At 45.6% G+C, this 20,452-nt stretch overlaps 1 protein-coding gene across 3 annotated transcripts in view; it reads right to left on the reverse strand.

Annotated features, from left to right (window-relative positions):
• TGFB2 (transforming growth factor beta 2) overlaps positions 1-18,530 on the reverse strand; it is an 82,197-nt gene extending 63,667 nt beyond the window's left edge. For 2 of the 3 annotated variants that reach the window (XM_059942349.1, XM_059942368.1), the window contains exons 1-2: positions 17,503-18,530; positions 2,948-3,031 (exon numbers count right to left, since the gene is read on the reverse strand). In XM_059942349.1, coding sequence (XP_059798332.1) covers positions 2,948-3,031; positions 17,503-17,848 — 430 coding nt within the window. In that variant the 5' untranslated portion in view covers positions 17,849-18,530. The remainder of the gene's footprint in view (positions 1-2,947; positions 3,032-17,502) is intronic. The other variant, XM_059942358.1, reaches the window with a different exon arrangement.
• Between the last annotated feature and the right edge of the window lie 1,922 nt (positions 18,531-20,452).

A 20,452-nucleotide genomic window follows, 5' to 3' on the forward strand; every position in this document is an offset into this window, starting at 1 on the left:
AGGACCAGCTGATCAAACAGAGGCCCCACTGGATCTGCATCCTTCAAGCTGAAGGACTTCGAGTAAACAGACCAGCAGAATGAGAGCATCCTCACCTTAGTGAGGCCGGGCTCACCTGTGCTGCCTCTTAAAGGTACAGACTCTTCAGCTCCACCCACCCCAGTGATTCTGACTCCGCAGGCCTGAGATAGGTCAGGGAATCTGCTTTTGATGGCCCTTCGGGACATACACACGCAGGCCACACTTTGAGAAGCCCATCTTTAAATCTGAACCAAGCTGACAAAACGCATGGCGCTCAGTAAATACTTGAAGAACGAAGCTGAATTTCCCTTCATGACTTCTAACCCATTTCTTCACAGAGAGACCGTCTCGACTGCTTATCTTCTGGATTCTTCTATTGCAGGAGAAAAACCTTCAGGCAGGCTCACCTCATCCTAACCTACCTTTTTGGGGAGAGTGAACTTAAAGGGAGAAAACTTACGCAGCGGCCACATGGGCTGTGAGGAGCAGGGACTGTTTCTTCCTCCAGGGGGTTTGATGTAAAGCTGATGAAGCAGCAGCTCGGCCAGTCCAAGCATGGGTGTCAGGACACATAGCGATAACTACACCCAGGTTAGAGACGGAGGGAGGAAAGCCAGAGGCGCCACGGGCCGGCACTCCCTGCGGCCACTCCCAACATCTCCTTGGAATGGAGAGGCGGTTCACCCAAGGTGACAGGGACGGCCCTCGAGCCCTTGGCACGAGCCAGGCTCCACTTAACGAGTGTTCAGAATCACAGTCAGCATGGAGAAATTCACCCTGACCCTGGACGCCTGCCCCTTGGCATCCGCTCACTTACATTTTTACTCAATTACTATTTCTAAGAACAGAGACAAAAAAAAAAAAAAAAAATGCAGAGCCCCACCGCTCAGCAGTCTTGAATGGAAGGTCTGGAAGGGTCCGCAGGGTTTCCTCCCAGGAGGGAAGCTGGGTGGGGAGGGAGAGGCTCCCACCATAGGGAATCTGTGCGTCTCTCTCCCCCATCCTGGCCACACCCTCCGAGACACTCCTGATTTTCCCAGACTCAGGAGGGGCAGGGTGGGTTTCCAGTGTTTTTTCACCAAAGAAAGAGGGAAGCCTGCAGCGATTAAATGACTGAAAATAACCCCGAGGGAGAAGGCGTGTCTGAGGCCAAAAGCTAGGGTAGGCCTCTCCACTTGTTTCCTATGGGAAGAAAACATGAAAAGGAAATGAATCCAAAGTGGTAGGTAAGAGAATTATAAAATGAATGGGATGGGATTCCAAAGGGAAAGCAAAAGGAAGGGCAAAAAAATTAAAAATAAAATAAAAAAAGTTTGGGGTCTGTGTGGTGGAGGGCACCAGGGCCAGACCTGAATTCAGATTTTGGCTCTGCCCCTTTTGCTAGCTCAATGACCAAGGACAAGGTATTCACCTCTCCAAGCCACAGTTTCCTGTGGGGAAAAATGGGGATGTCACACTCGCCCTCCCCACCTGCCCACCCAGGATGACGTGCCTTAAATACCAGGGACGTAGTGGGTAGTCAACAAATGTTTTCCTTCTCTCATCCCTTTCCCTTGTCTTTTCCAAAAAGCTGGTGAGACCAAAAAAAAAAAAAAAAAAATCAGACAATTAACTCCTTGGTTTAGACAGTGAAATAAAATACACATTTAGGGATGGAAAACCAAATATAATCTGCCTCAAAAAAGGGAACTTTAAAAGCATGGATCAAGCCATTCACTCTTTTTATTCACATGGCAGCTTCTAGCCACTCTGAGGCCTTCTGTACTAAAATAAATGTATATTCTCAATAGAATCAGTTTTTGTTTTTCTTTCTTTTTTTTTTTAGGAAAGCCCAGCTTAGGCCACTGTAAATAAACTATTTCATTTCTTGATTCCTTGATTCCTAAGAAGCAAGGTTAGGCAATGGTAAAGTCCATAGTAGGATAACCCAGTGAGTCAGACATCTACTGGGGTAATAAAAACATTTCTCTTGTCCTTATTTGGGACCTCCACCTGCATTTAGAATCAATATAATCCACGCTTCGTCAGGGCCTCAAAAGTGCAGCGGGAACCAATGCCAGGGTGGCGAGTCCATTTCCTCCCTTCCTGAATGGATCAGGGTACAACCTGGGCCAGAGTTCTTGAGTGTCAGGATCATCTAAGACCTATTCTTTGCTGTGGTCTCATGGCCCAGCATATAATAAAAGATGGCACTCAATCAAAGCTGGCTAAATTTATTAATGTTCCAAATCAGAAAGGGGTGAGACCTCCGGCTTCGGTGGCCCCCAAACTAACACGTGGCCCTAGGTCCGGGGAGTCTGCACTTGTTCTGAGGGTCAGGGCGAAGTGGCAAGCTCCCAGGTTCAGTCAACTGAAGCCTTGACCATGACCACCGCATTCTCTCATGCAACCCATTAATGGCAACATAAAGGTCACAATGATCAGCATATGTTTCCCATAGGCCTCCCTCTAGAACTTCAAAGGAGAGAAAATCTCCTTCTTCCCTTTCAGTTCAGTACCAGAAACATTCATTGAGCCACTGCTATGTGCTAGAAACAAGAACATAGATTCAAATAAGACACCAAAAAAGGACCCTTGACATTCTGGCCATACCATTCAACCCTCCAGAGAGTATCCACCCAGGGGGTCAAGAGATCAATCTGTCCAATCACTCGGTAACCCCTGGATCACACACATCTCATAGACCCACAATCCATTCTTCCCCATACTGCAATCAAGTCATCATATCACTTCAAAGCATTCATGAGTCTTTCTCATAGAAACTCTGACTATAAAACTGGGGGCACCTGTGTGACTGTCCAGCTACAAGGCTGCACTTCGGCATTCTATTTTGCCTCTGACAAGCTCCCCCCAGGAGGCAAACACTACAGACGGGCCAGCTATCACTACGGCAAATGAGGTATATAAAGCAGACGAGTGTACTCACCAAGGTACCCACAGAGCACCTGGGGCTGTCTGGAGCACAAGCTGCCCACTGAGCCAGAGGGTGTTGTAACAACTGGGCAGACAGCTAGGAGTTTTAAAAAGTACAGTCATTAGCTATTTTACTGAGGAGAAGCCTTGTACAGAGCTATACAAAGATTCAACGCAGAAGAGGGACTCAATGAACGTACTTATCATTCCCCCAGAAATAGAAGGTCCCACCTACTCAGGGCCAGGGGACTAGGCAGGAGGGATCTCTGGGGGATTGTGGATTCTCGCCCCAGATCTTTTGGCATCCCTTAACCAGCAGTCAGGCTCCTGAATCCAGCGTTCCCTTTAACACATTCTAGTGTTAGAATAGCAATGTACAATTTATATACTGAAATGGTAAAAATATATACCTTGACTTATATTAAAGATGAATAAGAAAGGCCTTGACCTCTTTGACAAAAGACAGACTCCCTATTAAGAGTAAAACTCTGATTTTTGTTTGGTTGGCCTCGATTTCAGTTTTCTTAAAACCACCTGTCATCATTTCTAACCTGCACGTGAAAACTCCTTCTCCAGTGATCAAAAATTCAAGTGTATATTGCTTTGAGGCTGCTTAGCTGCAGTTTAAAAATCTATGGCTCCTTGGAATGTATTAAAATATCTTCCGTGATAGTTTTGACATCCTGAAATTCTGAACTTTGCTTTTTTTAAAGTAAAGGTAGCAACTAGATCTTGTATATTGCCCACCATATTCTTGCAAACAAAAATACACCAAAAAATACCTCCAACTAAAAACACTGCTGAGTGTTCAAAGGCTATCCTATCTGTGATAGAGGTGATAATAAATATCAGATTTTTGCATGAGAAGATGTAGATGGACACCCTGCTCTGTCATTAGTTTCCTGGGAATCTCTGGACAAGTGCCTTGATGCACCCAAGCCTCTGCTGCTATAAAATGAAACTGACATCATGCTATCCCTGAGGGTTTTTGAAAGACTGAAGTGAGATATTTAAAAGAAACTGAGAAATAAAAGGTGCTCAAGGGATGTAATAATATTAGTTATCTAACTCATTTGATAAACTCCTGACGGCCTTCTAGGTCTGCATGAATAAATATACTTAAAATCCATGCACCTTCCATTCACCTAGGGCATGTCTTCTAGAAGTAGCATGGCCACTATTTATACCTGACTTGAAAACTTCTTTGGACAAAAGACAAAAAGGTCTTGTGGATTCCCTCCCACCCCATACGCACCTCACTCCCTTTTTTTTTTTTTTTTTTTTTTTGCCAGATTTGTACTTTTATCTCTCAATTTTAAAACAGATAAGGAAGACTTTTTCCATGCCCTGTAGCTTACCATCTCCAACATTCAGCCCACTAACAAGATCCCAGGGACCTATATTCACACTTGTATGGATTCCACCTTCCAGTCAAAACCCTCTTTAACTGAGATGTGGGACCTGCATGGCCTGAATGGCCTGGAAGACGAAGGCCCAACACCCAGGTCTTGGTAACACGCTGCTATCATGTTGCCACCATATGCTGTTACCAGCTGACATCTGCTCACACATGTTCTCACCAATAAGCAACCATGTTGCTTATTTTTAGAGCCCTCTCCACAGCCTCACAGAGAGAAAGTTCCCTCCCATCACCCGTCAGCAAAGACAGGAAGCTACAGACTGGGTATAAACTGTTTGTCACAAGATCAGCAAGGCACACAACGTCTTCTCATTCAGATCTGACCTCTAAAAAGAGATGCTGAAAAGTTATCTTCAATAAAAATCTCAAGGAACGGAACCAGAGACAGGCAGGGTACGCAAAAAGCATCGCTTGGTTAGCAATGCTTTCTCTTCAGACTAGGGCCCTGTGCATTTCTTGGGGGGATTTCACTCCTTTTCCTGGGAAACAGCACCTTCTTCAGGCCAGTGGGTGTTGTGGTGCCAAAGAGGGATGCTTCTATTACCGGAATCCAGATCCCTGAAATCGCCCCAGGTCACTGGGGTCAAACGAAGTCTGTGGGGAAACAAGGCAAGCTAACTGTCATCATTTGTCCTTTCCAACTTGCAGTCCTCAAGTATGCACCTTTGGTTTACTCTCTCTCCGCCATCAAGCTACAGCATTAAAATGCTTTCTTTCCTCCCCTTCCTTTTTCTGTTTGTTTGTTTGTTTGGTTGGTTGGTTTTTAAGCAGGGCCAAAGCACAGGCTGCTCTGGTGCTGATCCAGTGCCTCTGAAGTTAAGCCCATGAACTGGGTGGAGAGATAAATGATGCGAATAGGGATGATTTAGGCCAAAGAAAGTAACTGTTAGTTTTCGTAAAAATCAACTTTCAACATCTATGTGTTTGAAGTGGCACTGTGGTATGCATAAACTTTTTCAGATCAGTAAGGTTTGGTGTCCATGTGAAATGCTTTTTAAAAGATGAAACCCTATGAAAAATCTGAGACATGAATAGTCCTAGAGAAATAAAAATGTTTAGAATTACCTGGGCACTCAGTCATGAATAATGGGGTACTCGTATGGCTCACGTAAATCAAAAGAGAAAAACAGTCCTGGAATTAAAATTTTGCATGGGGCATTTACAAAATAACTAAGAAACAATGAAGCTAATTATAAAAGTGTTGGGACTCATTTTTGCCTGTGATGACACAGCTAAGAAATAAAGCAACAAAACCCAAATACACAGTGTTTCCAGAGTGAGTTTCTGAACTACCTGCTTGGGAATCACCTGGCCTTCTTGTCAAGGGGCAGTTATCTGGAGCTCCCCTCAAAACTACGGGATAATAATCTTGGGAATTCCCTGGCGGTCCAGTGGTTAGGACTCCGCGCTCTCACCGCCGAGGGCCCGGGTTCAATCCCTGGTCGGGGAACGAAGGTCCCGCAAGCAGCGCAGCGCGGCCAAGCAAAACAAAACAAACAAACAAAAACTACTGAATAATAATCTGGATGGAGGGTAGCAGGCAAAGATTTGGGAATCTGCACATAGCACTCCAGGTGATTCTTTTGCTTGGTAAAATTCAAGAAGCACTGGTGTAGGCTTTTGTGACTTAGAGGTTAGAAAGGCCTTTTACAAAAAGCTCGTTTGACCTCAACACAACCCAACCAGGTGGATCACAGAGAAACCTTTCTCTCCTAAGAGCTGTCTGTTCTGAGTAACGGTTTTATGTAGCGTGAAAGCGTCTCTCAGTCAGAGAGAAAGTCATTCTTAACGCAATGATATCTTAAGCAGAATTAAATGTCGTTAAAAATGCTGCAGTAAACTCCACATCAAATTAGCCCTCCCCCTCAATCCCTCCCCAGCCCTCCACCCAAACATCCTCCAAGCAAACATCTCTCCGATAACAGCAATTCTGGAAGTGGGTACTGTCATTTCCTCCCAGCAGTAGACGACAGTGAGTTTCTACTCCACTTAGAGAATCCCCAGTAAATGTTACTGAGAAAGTGCAAACCGCTGAGCCCCAGTGTTTAATGACTCGGGGTCAGCTTGGCTCAAGACCCTCTTTCTAGAATCCTGGTACAACTGCCAAAGAATGAATGAAATTAGACATGACCTTATACACAGAGTTTCATTATTGATGGTGATGTTTTCTGACAGTGGAATTCTTCTGAAATATTTCTCTCTACAAGACAAACCAGCACCTGACACCTAATTCCATGGAGGAGAAAAGCAAAAGTTGAGTAGGTGAAACAACGGCCGCTTAGGAGTGGGTTCACAGATGTGACCAGTGAACTCTACTAACACACTTAACAACCTAAGGCTTGATACTCCAGGGAGGTACAAATGAATGACTAAGTTACTATTCAGATCAAAATGACTGTGTAATAGACATATCTAAGGGTGAGAACTGCTGCCTTAGAACCTGAGGTGACAACCATAATTAATTCTCCTTTGGTTCTGCCCGGCTATTTCCGGGTAAAAGCTCTTACCTCTGTTTCTCTCTCCTTAACTTCCAGAGCCCCAGATGCTAAGGTGTGAACTTGGATGTAGAAACACTTCCCCAACAGAAAACCCTGACAGACCTCCAAGTGGGCAGTTCCTTTACCAAATCACCCATCTTCTACAAAGAAATGTCCTCAGTCTGTGATTTTCCTCTTTTTTTCTCCTTCTAAAGTCGAATCAGAATAAGTCATCCACCTTCCCTGCCCCCCTTTGCCAGCCCCCTTTTTGGCCTGTCTCACCCAGCAACTGAGTTATAGGAGTTTATTATAAAGCAAGAAGAAACAACTTCAATGGCATGGTCATTAAGTTGTCAAAGCAGAGTGAAAATGAGATTAAGTCAATGGATAGGGAAATAAATGACCCTATAAGAATAAAAACCCCCAGTGGAAGGAATGACAAAGTGACTGCTACGTGTGGTCTAGAGAGAATAATCCCTGATGAATTTGATCTAAGAAGTGCTGAATTCCCAATACTGAAGTGACTCCAAAACTTAAAAATTACCTTTCCCAGAAAATTCCCATTTATGGGCAGTAATATATTTTAGCGCTCTTAAAATGCATTAAAAATATGGTCTTCTCTTTTAGATAGTGCTTCCCCTGAGATCTGCAAAGACCAGTGGACTTCTGATCGTTTCAATGTCTTTCTCAAAACCGAACTGTGCATTCTCGTTCACAAGCTGAAGTAACAAATAAGGATTCTTACAACAGCCTAAAGTTATGAATGAGCAGTTATTTGTGAACTAGCTTGTCAAGACAGATGTGGTATTTGTCAGTGTGGTGTGGGTTAGATAGCAAAAGCCAAAGGGACGGAGCGCCAAGGTCAAAGTCACAACATTTTTCTTTTCCTTCCTTGAGACTGAAAAGATGCTACAGCACTTCCTGAAACAAACATCTCCAAAAAAGCAGCCTTACTCTCCAACAGCTGCCCCATGACTCTCCTTTCAGAAACACCACGTCTCTCCCTCAGGAACGTCCTGCTTCCTAATTACTGACACGGAGGCCGCGAGGAAGGCCCGAAGGGAGAGTGGCAGTCTCTCTGTGGACAGAGATGTGTGCAACACGCCAGTGTGAGAGCAAACAGCTGCCTGGGGAGGTTGGAAATGCATTTGAACTATTTTCAGAAGGTCTGGGCTTTGTAACATCCAGAAAGCATTTTCCATTTGCTTTAAGTTCCTCAAGTTGTTGTGATTAAAGGAACATCTAAGCCCCACATTTTTGACTTATCAGGCAGAACCAAATCCAAGGGCTCATTTTTGAGAATGAAGGGATGGGGGCTGGTCCACACAGAAGAGCTTTCTGGGCACCAGCAGGCTTTCCTTCCTTCTAACAAGACGCTAAATCCAGTAAACTCGATTCCTCTTGGACGGCAACGTCTTCTCATCCCAACGAAATGGTTTTACTCGGTAGCCCCAGGAAAGCCAGAATGCTACCCCACGCGGAGAACATTTTGCTCTGCTAGCAGCTACCCTGGGCCGAGGACGGCCTCTCCTCTCTGACATCACCTCCTAAGTGTTCATTTCCTCCTCAAACCCTTTGTGGTGACTTCTCACCACCCTCTCCCCTTCCTCCCGCCCATCCTCCTCTGGGAGACTTCTACCCCCCAATGGCATTTTGCTGCTAGAAGTCTGTTTTTAAATGAGTCGCCTGACAGCGAAGAAACTGCTGTGGCTGGTGCCAGGTCATGGAGATGCAGAGAGGTCCAAACGTCCTGGCTTCCTTCTCCACAGAGCCTCTCCCCAGGGGAGCGGGTGAGACAGGGGGCCTGGGAGGAGGGGCCGCGTCAGCCCAGAGGCACGTTGCCCACAAGTCCCTTCTGCGTGTTCGCCTTTTCTGAGCAATACCCTCCCCCCCATCCTTTGTTGGATTTCAGCCTCTAAGGCCCAGAAAGATAAAGAGGTGAGTGCTATGTGACTCATACGTGTACTCAGAGAGAGCCGTTAAAATAATTTTCAACATTTTTTCCCTAGAAATGTAAAGTCCCTTTGAAACAACTGGTAACATCTTGAGATGTCAAAACAAAACAAAACAAAAAAAATCAAAACTGGATATTAACGCACTGAGCATACACAGCAAGACACTCCAGCTGGGAGGAATCCGTGATGCGGACCGCCTGCTTCTGGTGCCAGAGGTGGCGATTACCAGTCGGAGGCTCTTAAAGTTTACTAAATAGAAACGTTTTCTGAGGGCAGATATCATGCTCCCACTTAATTTTATTTTCGATGTTCTTCTAGGCAGCACTCTGCTACATGCACGGGGACCGCTATTCTCCCAATCCACAAACATTTATGTGACTTCACTGATTTTGCATAGTTTTCATATTTTCATACTTCTAAAATCCCGATGCCCTCTTAGGATCAATGGCACGTTACAATTAATTGGCAGTGATATTTCTTTTTAAGTGGCATATAAAATAATGGTGCACTGTAAAATCAGCAGCGTTTGAGATTCAGTGAATGATAGCTGCCGCATAAAGCAAGCCTATTAAGTGCCAGAAGCAGCTGCACTTGGCCTTTCTTTGCATGTCACCATCCATCCTCTACAACCCTAGGGGGCAGATATCATCTTCTTCATCCTTACAAGTGAACAAACTGAGATCAGCTTAAGTGCAGGGGCTTCCGCCTGGTCACCAAGCCAGTGATGGCAGAGCTAAGATCTGAATTCAGCAGGAAGCAACTTAAATGTCAACGGGGCAGATTTAATAACTTGCACTGAGACAGCCAAGTTGCTAATCCAAACAAGACCACATTTTAACAACTGCCATTGGCCTGGGGCAGGACTTCTTGTCTTCGATGCTCCCTCCTCCCTTTCAGCCTCTGAGATTCCTCTGGTGCCATTCCCTTTTATTTATTCTCTTTCTTTTACTTCTTGGGGCTGTCTGGCTCTCAAGTCTGTGCTCACTGTACAACACCGTCCTGCCTTCCTCAATAAATTAATTTTCTGCGAGAGACAAGACGAATCACCTATCAATCAAATTTATAAACATTTTGTGAAGAAAATGGTTGCAGTTCACGATCAAGACCAGGAGACTTGAGAAATCACAATTTTTGTATCAACCAAGTGCAGAGATAAAAGTGGAAGACTGTGTTGGAGGCAAGATGAGAGACCCAGGGTGGTAGGAAAGGCTTCAGAAGTAGATTTCCTTCTGGAGGGAAAGAATGCAGAGCTTCTGTGAATGTAATTCCTGCCAGGTGAGGAGAGTCACCACCCTTTCATGGACGGACTGTATCATTTTGCAAGAGGGCAGGAAAAGTCATGCTCTCCATTTCCTGGTCTCTATTTGGGGCCTCTATTACTTGTGGTACCTAAAAGTCTGACTTCCAGGAAGACATCGCTGATAGAAATAGTTATAGCCATGTCCTCATATGTCACAGGGAAAATACCAGTCTGGACCGTATAGGGTCACTTTTGAGTGTGAAATAAGTGCACGCATGTAAAATATTTAAAACTATGCTTGGCACGTAGTATGTACCCGATGAGGGTTAGCTTGCTTTCATCATCATCATTATCGCCATCATTTTCATTTTTATCTGCAAAACTGGAAACAGGAAATGAATGGTTCTGAGAAGCCTGTGTTGCCTTCAGCACAGGGACAAGATCCATCAAGAACATTGTCCCCAGTAATGGAGGTGAGTAGATTTCTGTCTCTCCGTATCTCCTGGTCCTAATGCTTTGAACTCTTGATCCTTCTTCTGGTAACTCAATCTTATTCTCTAAAGGGAAACGCTCATTCCTTTATTAAGCAATGACTGAGCAACAACAACGTGCTGTAAGAACAGAGATAAGTCAGAGTGGGTTCCTGTTCTGAGGCAGTTTACAAACCGATGAAGAAGACAGGTCAGGACACAGCACGATTTTACCTACAGCCAAAGAAAAGAGGCTGAGATAGAGATGAATGTCAGTATTGTGAGAGTGCAGAGGAAGAGCCACCTAAATAGGACAAAGAACATCAACGAAGGTTTCATAAGGAGATGGTACTAACTAAACCTCGAAGGACATTTAAAGGTGTTAAAAGATGGATCTCTAAGTGGAAGAAATGACATAAACAAAGGGCTGGAGGCACAGAAAATAAAGGGCCCATTTGGGTAAAGGCAAAGAGGGTGATCTGGCTGGAGTGTAGTTTTCTTGGGGGGGGATTTAGTTGGGGGGCTGCTGAGCAAGGAGGAGGAGCCTGACCCTGAAAGGTCTTGGATATTATCTAAGACATCTGAGGTCTTAGCTACGAGGCCTAAGTTCTCAAGGCCTCCCTATATGAGGATTAGATAGTGCTGGGCTTGCTGGATTACCAGCCCTGCCAGTCTCTGTTCCCAGCCCCTTAGGCGGCAAAGGTCACCTAAGGACCAATCCGAGTGAGCCAGGGAAACAGATCCACTGAGTGGAACTTACTAGGAAATGAATGACATGTTGGTCCCGAGACATCCCGGGCTGGTGGGAGTGGTCCCCAGAGCATCCCTTTTAATCATACTGGAATATCTCTAAAATATCTCCTTTTAATATCTCATAATCAATGGCACATTATAGTCAATGGTCAGTGATATTTCTTTCTTTGTGGCACATAAAATAACAGTGCACCTTAAAATCAATGGTGTCTGAGAATCAATGGTTAATAGCTGGCATGCAAAGAAGGTCTACTAAGTGCCAGAAGCAGAGCTCAGGACTTCTTCACACAGGTCATGGTCAGTCCTTTGCAACCCTAGGAAGCCAGCATCTTCTTCATCTTTACAAGTAAAGAAACGGAGCCATGGTTGAATGAAGTTCTCCACCCTACACACAGATATTCCAGAAGAGAGAAGGACAAGGAGGCAATTTAGAGCCTGTGGGGAAGAGGCCAAGGGGGAGGGCTGATGCAGAGTCAAGGCCACCAAGCCAATCCGGAAGCAAGGTGGTGGTCACAGTGCAGTGTAGTTCTAACCTATCGGAGGCTAGAAAAGAAACAAAGCCAGTGACAACCACAAAAACCCACTTGTGACTGCAGCATGAGGCGAATTTCTCCCAAACACAGGATGGAAACAAGCTTTTCAGTCTAAACAAACCCATCAGAGAATCCCTAGCATGTGATTAAATTGAAACTACCTGGAGAACACTGAATTCCTAGGTTAAAAAGTATCTTTGTTTAAAGACTATTAAAAACCCAAAGCACACCATATGGTTTCAAAATGACAATGGAAACGTTTGTTTATCTCGGCCAGAGGCACATTTCATCAAGCTGTTCAGAATCTGCAAAGTGGATCCACCCTTCGGCAGTCGGGCTGCCTAAGGAGAGCGAGCACATCTGGCAAATCCACATCCTCTCTCCAGGATCCCTCAGGACCGGAAATGCTACATCAAGAGAGCTGACAGGGCTGTTTCCAAAGCTCTTCCCTGCAGGCTCTTTGCTCCTGGCTCACCTTAATACTGAACCTGTAAAGGGCTGGGGGTGGCGGCGGGGAGGGAGGAGTCCCCCCAGAATCCCACCTCGGTGGTCAGCTTGTACGTCTCTCCCAGGGCCAGGCTCTTCCACTCTATTTTCCCTACCCTTCTAAAGATGCAGCTTGAAGTGTGTTGTAATCTCTGGGCAAAGGCCTAGGAGTCGTGACCTCCTTTGTTCTAACCCAGATTTGATATGGGATCAACAGTGAGTCATTAGCCCTTTTCTCACATCTCAGTTTCCTCTAGGAAACAGGATCTGTCATTCTTTCATATCTTTTTATATGAAAGATGCTGTGACTGGGTTACATCAGCATCTCTTCACCAGGGAGAAAGCATCGTTCAAAAAAGTGCAGCTCCTTGAGTAGACCCCAGGGGTCGCTGTGGAGACACAGAAGGCTCCCGGAGCCTCTGCCAGGTCAGCTGGTCCCCATCTACCCCTCCAGCTTCACAAAGCCCAGCCTCCATCCAGTGGGGACTCCTCAGGAGAGAAGACCGGCCTCCCTTGGCAACAAAGACGGCCCAACTGCTTCAGTTATAACCAGTATATCTCTTTGAGGAGTTTTCCTAGACTTTGAAAAGTAAAAGAAAGGAAAGAGAGAAAATCCTGGAAGAGAACGTAGCCTAAAGTTAAATGAGACCACAATTAGGCACTAGAGTTAGTACAAGCAATGATGCAATACAAGTGGGGGAATTAAAGTTGGGTCTGCTGTGTATTAATAACTCAATCATTGGGGAAGTCTAGGGAAGGGGTTCAAATCTGTCTCTCTCTCTGTCCCTTTTTCTCACACATCCACAGAGAACCCCTCTCTGTCTCTCTCTCTCTCTCTCTGTCTCTCTCTCTCTGTGTGTCTCTCTTTCTCACACATCCACAGAGAATCTGAAAAATAAAATCCCTATCACTTTGCTGTGTACCTGAAACTAACACAATATTGTAAATCAACTATAGTTCAATTTAAGAAACAGAAAAAAAAAAAATCCCTGAACATCAAGCAAAAATAGTACTATGTTCCAGCAACTGCTAATATTTTCCTTCATCGGGCAATATGGCTGATAGTCCAGCAATGTGTACACAGAAAGATATATCCATGAATAGAATGTTAAGTTGCATGCCCCCCAAACCATAGTGCGATTGATATTCTTTCTATCTTCCTCAATTTCACTTGGAAAATTACAGGGGAAATAGAAAAAGAGATTGCTTGGTATTAAATGTTTAGCATTTATGTGAAACAATTACAAAGGAAACCTCACCGTAATGTCTCAGGCTGTATATTTTAGTTTATCTAATTCAATATGATAGAATAAACCAACATGATTATTTACTTTCTTCCATTGCCGAGCTTGGAGATTCCACTCTTCCTTAACATGAGCTGCTTATTTTCCTTGCAAGGAAAATCCACGATAATCCCTCACTTCTTTTTTCTCTGTCCTGACTAACATCACATTGCTGCTGACTGAAGTTACAGATGGGTGGAGCGACACCCTTACTTAGGCTAAATGAATGGGAACTTTTGATGCCTCTAATTTAGGCCCTTTAAGATCATAATAATAAAGTATACACCATACCAAAGAGTCAAATTCATAGTCCCACTTGCTTAAGAAAACTTTCTGATTATCTTTCTATTCCATGTTAATGTCCTTTTGATGATAAAGATGTTTTACTTTCAGATTATTACTTTGGAAATGGTACTACTAGCAGAATTCAGCAATTGCAAATAAATCCCAGGGTTACCGGCTTTCTCCACGTGGGGATTACCGACATTTGGAGCTGGATAATTCTTTGATGTATGGGGGTGGCGGTGGAAAAGGGACCTTTCCTGTGCATTCTAGAACGCTGAGCAACATCCCTGGCCCTTCCACTCCCAGTCATGACAACCCAGAAAGTCTCCAGACATTGCCAAATGTTCCCTGAGGGTGTGGGCGGGGGAAGGGACAAAATCACCACAGTTAGAACCACAACACGTGCCTGATCTGTTACATGGAAAAGAGAGGGGAAAGAAAGAAAATAAACCTTTTTGTCTCTTCCTTTTTTTTTTTTTTTTTTTTTGACTGTCGAAGGGTCTACATATTTTAATTGTTAATCATTTGGATTCTTACTCTGTTATGTGGAATCACTCTTTCTAAATTTCTAAAGCCCTGTACAGTGTCTTTTGAATAGATGTGCTTGAAGTTCAAGTGGATTGTCAAAAGGACGAGAAGTCCACTAATTCCCACTGGGTAAAGTATGGGTAAACCTTAGCATAACTCCACTTTGAGCCTTAAACTAACAGCATGTGAAAAGATCAATACGAATAAATTCAAAACTAATCAGATCCCTTCTTCAAATGTTGACACAGTATTATTTATATCCCATAAATACCTTCTTGACTAAAATTCATCCTAGGAGATTGGCACCTGGCCAGTTCTATTCATATTTACTGTATTTATATAGTATGCTGGGCCAAGGATAATATTTAAGACAAAATATGCCTGAAGGCATATACAATATCTCTTATATTTTTACTTTTAAAACTCCGCATTGCTAAAAACATTTCGTCTGAACTGTATAAAATGTCCTGCAAAGGGCTACCAACAATCTGTAATGATATATAGCTCGTTGAGTATGATTAGAACATATTTGTAATATTTGAGCTGAAGTCACTCCCTGAAAGCTAATAAGTTGGTGGTAAAAAATGAACCAGTGATCTTTCCCATGCCTTCATCTCTGGGGCTTATGACCCGCTGCGGATTCCCTTCAAGAAATGACAGGCACACTTCCTCCCCACCATCACTTCAGGGAGGATCGAGTTAAAAGTTAGGCGGAAAGGTCCTAAAGAGGGAAAGCTGGTATATAAGCCAATGCTGTCCTTTCAGTTTGCCCTTTAAAAATATGGTGGAGTGATTTTTTTTTTTCTTTTCTTCCTTTTTTTTGGAAGGGTTCACTATATTCCAGTATAACTAGAAAGTACTGGAAAATCAGTTAACCTACTTTCTATAAAATTATCCACAGTCCTAGCACAGTAGTATCAAATCTGCTATTAATAAGGCTTTCTGCTCCTAAACTTCCTTTAAGGCTTTAAGAAGCCTGTACTCTTTGTAGGAAGACTGATAGTTTATATTTTACCCTGCACTCATCGGAGGCTTTCATTTCTTTGGTAGCTGGGAGAGGAAGCAGAAGGGAATCCACACACCCACCTGAGATGCCAACCTCTGAAACCCTAATAATTTGAGAATTTTTTCCGATTTGGTGATGATGATAATCTTGCGTGGGATCACCTCAGTTCTTTAGACTGAAGAGTGCTTGAAAGGACAAAGAATGAACACCCTCTTGGGTAATTTGCTCTCTCCACACCTATCTCATGAAGGGATCAGACCTCCTCCTCTCTGTTATGAAAGTGCCAGCAATTCATGAGAGCTGTTGCAGGTAAACATTGAAGGCTTGGCTTGTTCTGGTTCTACATAACATAACTGCCCCGCCTGCCCAAATTCCAGGAGAACGGTTGCACGTGCTAGAGAAAGCAAACTGACTCAACTCCCTGTTGGGTCTCAATGATTTTGGACTAATTACAATGAACTTTCTTTCCTAATTATCTCCTTGGCTCCACCCCAGGTAGAAAGCTTTCCTTCACTCCCCGGGGGGGAATCACCAGGGTGGAGTGTATTTATCACCACTGTTGTGGATGGTGATGTAATTACAATAATAAAATCATCCCGCTTGCCAGGATCTCCTGCTTCAGCTCTGCTCTTCAACAAGAAGAGATGATGCTGCAGCAAAACAGAGGTCGCCAGGAAGCCTGGGGTTGGATACTTCAGCTGACAATCTGAGACCATCAAATACAAGGCATGGCAAGTCCCGGAACTACGACTTGTCAAACTAAATATAAATATTCAAAAAGAAAAGCACCACCCTGCAATTAGAACCTCTAGGATAAAATTACCAAGATGGCCATATTATCTCTGTAGGCAAGACACAGAGACGTTGTGAAGGCAGCCAGGGAGTATATAGGGCATGGAAAGGGGAGGAGAGAGATGGGCAACCAATGAAAAGTGTACGACTTGGGATTTGGAATAGGCAAATGTTGGAGCTCTTTTTTTTTTCTTTTTCTTCTTCCTGGTATTTAACCCTCTCAGACATCAATATATGCTTCTTCTTCTTTTCTTTTTTTTAAAGAACTTGGAAATCATTCTAAGCTAACTGCCCTCTTCCCTTCCCCTCAAAGAACTCTTAACAATAAATCATTCACTCCCGTTGCTACTGTATGCCAGCTGGTTTTGAGGACACTGCCCTCAGAGAAGCCAGTTTAAAAAAAAAAAAAAAATCGGCTGTCTTCTACGCTGAGATTTAGGAATGCAACGAAGTGACTGCAGGAAGCCTATGAAAGGGCAGGGAACACCGGGCTCAAGAGTGAGAAAGATAAACGATAAACGCATAAGAAAAAGGATCTGCTACACCGGCGATTTTAAGAAGGCAGGTTTGAGTGAATTCTGAAAAAAATAACGTGAAGGAAAAACCCTTTTAAACGTAGTCAGCAACGAAGCTGTCCTTTCTACCATTCCAGGTGAAATCAAAAGGGGACGTGGTTACAAGATCTCGCCTTGGGGGGAATGTAAACACCTCGCCGAGGCAGTAGATTCAAGAATTAAGGGGTTGGAGGTAGGTTTTTGGAGGGGTCTCCAGATCGGGTTTCGTCTTGGCGATGCTGACATTTTTCGGGGAGTTAGAGACAATAGGGAAGGCTTGGGGAATCAGCTGATAGGTCGGCACGGAAAGGGGCGCCTTCCGGAGAGGCTAGTTTTGAGCCACTTTTTTTTTTTTTTTTAACCCCTCGTGCACCAGTTCGGCGGGCTTCAGGCCAATCGGAGCAAAGAAAACAAACCCACCAAGGTTTCCCGGTTTAACGCGGCCCCAGGGAGCGCCTCCAAGTTTGACAGAGGAGGGCTGACTCCTAGCCGGTGGCCGAGTCGAGAATTCCAGGGAAGAGAAAAAAAGAGAAAAACGCCTTATAAAAGACGGGGGCGTTGGGGGAAGGGAGAAATGGAGAAAATTAAAAGTCGCAAGTCCACGTTTTAAAGCCTAACGTCCTCAAGCACACAACTGGCAAGGAGGTGGGTGGGACGGAGGACAGGAGCAGGGGAAGGAGCGAGCTGGGACCCGGAGAGGGCAGGGCGATCCCTGGAGTGGCTGCGGTTCTGGAAGCCTCGGGCAGCGCTAAGCCCCGGGGAGTGGAAGCGGGGAGCGGTACTTACTTTCCGAGGGGAAGAAGGGCGGCATGTCTATTTTGTAAACCTCCTTGGCGTAGTACTCCTCGTCGCTCCGCTCGCGCTCGCAGGCGGCCGCCCTCCGGCTCGCCTTCTCCTGGAGCAAGTCCCTTGTGCTGTTGTAGATGGAAATCACCTCCGGGGGGACCTCCTCGGGTTCGGGGTAGTCTTCTGGGGGGCTGGTGAGTTTCAGCTTGCTCAGGATCTGTCCGCGGATCGCCTCGATCCTCTTGCGCATGAACTGGTCCATGTCGAGCGTGCTGCAGGTAGACAGGCTGAGCGCGACCGTGACCAGATGCAGAAGCAGAAAAGCGCTCAGCACACAGTAGTGCATTTTTTTTTTTTAAGGTGGAAAAAAATTTTTTTTAAAAAGTAAAAAAGTAAGAAAAATAAAAAGAAACCAACAACTCTCAAAGTACAGATCAGGTAGATTTTTTTTTTTTTAATGCGAAACTTTTGCAAACAATCGGGAGTCAATGTCCGAGAGAAAAAGCTATCTTGCTTGAATTCTTTTAAAAAGAAAAGGCAAGTCGTTCCCCAAGTGGAAATATTAATACACGACGGGCAAGGGGGAAGCTTCACTTGGGGGAGTCAGCAGAAGTTTTCTTGGAGCGACGAGATGGGGGGGAAAAAAAAGAGACGAGTGGCTATTAGGCAGAAATAAATTGAGGAGGAGGAAACGGAGTTCAGTGTGTCAGTTTCGGGTGCGGAGTGGCGGATCCGAACTCGGCTCCTCCGGCCAAAAGGGAAGAGATGAAAAGGTCCCGGGGCTGGCAGCGGGCGCGCCGGCGGGAGGGGCGCGGGCAGCGCTGTCAGGGGGGCGGCCGAGGCCGGCCGGCTCCAATTTATATATTTAAAGAAGGAGCGGCGCGGCCCTGCCTTCCACTACGGCGCTGAGAGCAGGAGCAGCAGCAGCTCCGGAGCGGAGGAGCGCACACGTGTGTGAGTGTGTGTGTGAGTGTGCGCGCGCGCGCCCGTGTGCGCGCGCTGGGAGCGAGCCCGGCCCGCGGCGGGGAGGCGGGAGCGCTTCGCGCTGCGCCCGGGGCTCGGCCGGGTCCGGCGGGGGCCGCGGAGGCCGCGGAGGGAGGCGGCGAGGATCCTGCTCCCGGAGCTGCGCGCGGGGGCCGACACCCCGGCCGGCGCGCCGACCCGCCCGGTCACTCCACGTTGCCGCCGCCGCCGCCGCTGGCGAACGCGTCCGGCCTCCAGCTCCCTCCTTCCGCTCCTCCTTCTCCTCTCGCTCCAAACGCCAACCCGGCAACAGACGAGCGGCGGCCGCCGCCGTGGCTTTCGCCCCCAGCGGACCGCAGCGGCAGCCCCGGGACGCGCCGACAGGGGAGTTTTATTCCTAGGGGGTTGCGAAGGGGTTCCCTTGGACTCCCACCCTTGCCCACCCACTCCTGGTTTCTCTCCCACTTGGGCTTTCTCGCTGAGGGTAGTAGGCACTTGGCAGCCTGCAGTAGATCCTCTCCTTTCTCCTTTCTGCGGCCAGGCAGCCCCTCGGTTTGCCCCCGAATGGCTCCCTAGACCGTTATCCTAGGTTCTCCATCCCTCTCGCCAGGCCTCCTCCACTTGCGCTCTCGCTCTTCCCTGTGTGTCTCTCTCTCTGCCTCTCTCCCGGTCTCTCTGTATCTCTCCGGCTGCCTCTGCCTGCCTTTCTCTCCCTCCCTCTCTCTCTCTCTCTCTGGTCGGGAGCTTCTGGAGCTCCCCTCGGAGCGTACCTTCTGCTGCCAGCAGATAACATCACGATCCTGCCTGGGAGGAGAGATTTATAAGTTCTCTCTGAACCACGTGTTTGCCTTCAACAAAGTGACGTGCTAGGATTACAGTCAGAAGTCCTCTCGTTTACTTAGACCACGAGCTCTCCCTGAACCGTTGAGGGGGTGTGGAAATGAGGACGGCTGTGGGGAAGGGAGGGAGGAGGTGGAGTGTGCGCCCTGACAACAGTGATTTATGGTATTTACTTTATATAGTCATTTTGGACCCGTCTGGTGAAGGACATGCGATCAAGCCTCCCATTTTTACTTCGTGTGGCTCGCTCACAGCCTCCCAGATGGGATCACTTGCTCTAGAATGGAAGTCTTCCCTCCTGTATTGTACACACACACACACACACACACACACACACACACTCTCTCTCTCTCTCTCTCTCTCTTATGCAAATGAGCATCAAACAGTTGACTCTGGGCCAGGCCAGCCCTGAGATAGGTCATCCAAGCTCCACCTCCTAGCTTTTTAGTGGAATCATTTTCTGAGATTCCAGAGCACCGTGCTGGTACCTCTATCCTAAAGCTTATTTTATTATGGTTTGTTGTTTACAGCCTAGTTCTGCATTTGACTGTGAACGGCTGAAAACAGAGCTCTCTCTTTTGCACCTGGAGAATGAATTATATTTATTTTACTGTTTGAATGAATGGCTATCTTAATTTGCTGCCTAAGCCACTTCTTGACATGGCTTTCTCTTCACCTTCTTCCCCAGCTAGACTTTAGCAATCAACTTCATTCCTTCCACAGGATATATCCAGGAAGCTGGGATTTTAAGTGTTTGATGTCGCTGTTATACACTACTCATAACTTGACATTTTCTATTTCAACCTAGTCCAAATTAGATAAATACAAAAATAATTCTTGCCCCTGTTCACTTTTCCCTTTTTCTTTTCTTTTACCTTTAGTTACTCAAAGTCAACATTTTCATTTCATCATGACGGTAGCCATACCGACTAGACAGATGATTTAAACTGGAAAACTCTGTTGAGTTTTCCCCCAAACTCAAAGCCACTATATCATTCCCTAGTTCAGATGTTCCTTTTATTATAGAAAGGTCACAAGGAACTTTCTCTAACTTTTGGAATTTACACTTTCCATGTGTATGGGGCCTATATCATTAGTAAATAGAGGGGTGGATAGTTACAATAACAGTAGCTAACACATATTACAC

This window comes from Balaenoptera ricei, chromosome 1 (genome assembly GCF_028023285.1).
Source record: "Balaenoptera ricei isolate mBalRic1 chromosome 1, mBalRic1.hap2, whole genome shotgun sequence".
Taxonomy (NCBI): Eukaryota; Metazoa; Chordata; class Mammalia; order Artiodactyla; family Balaenopteridae; genus Balaenoptera; species Balaenoptera ricei.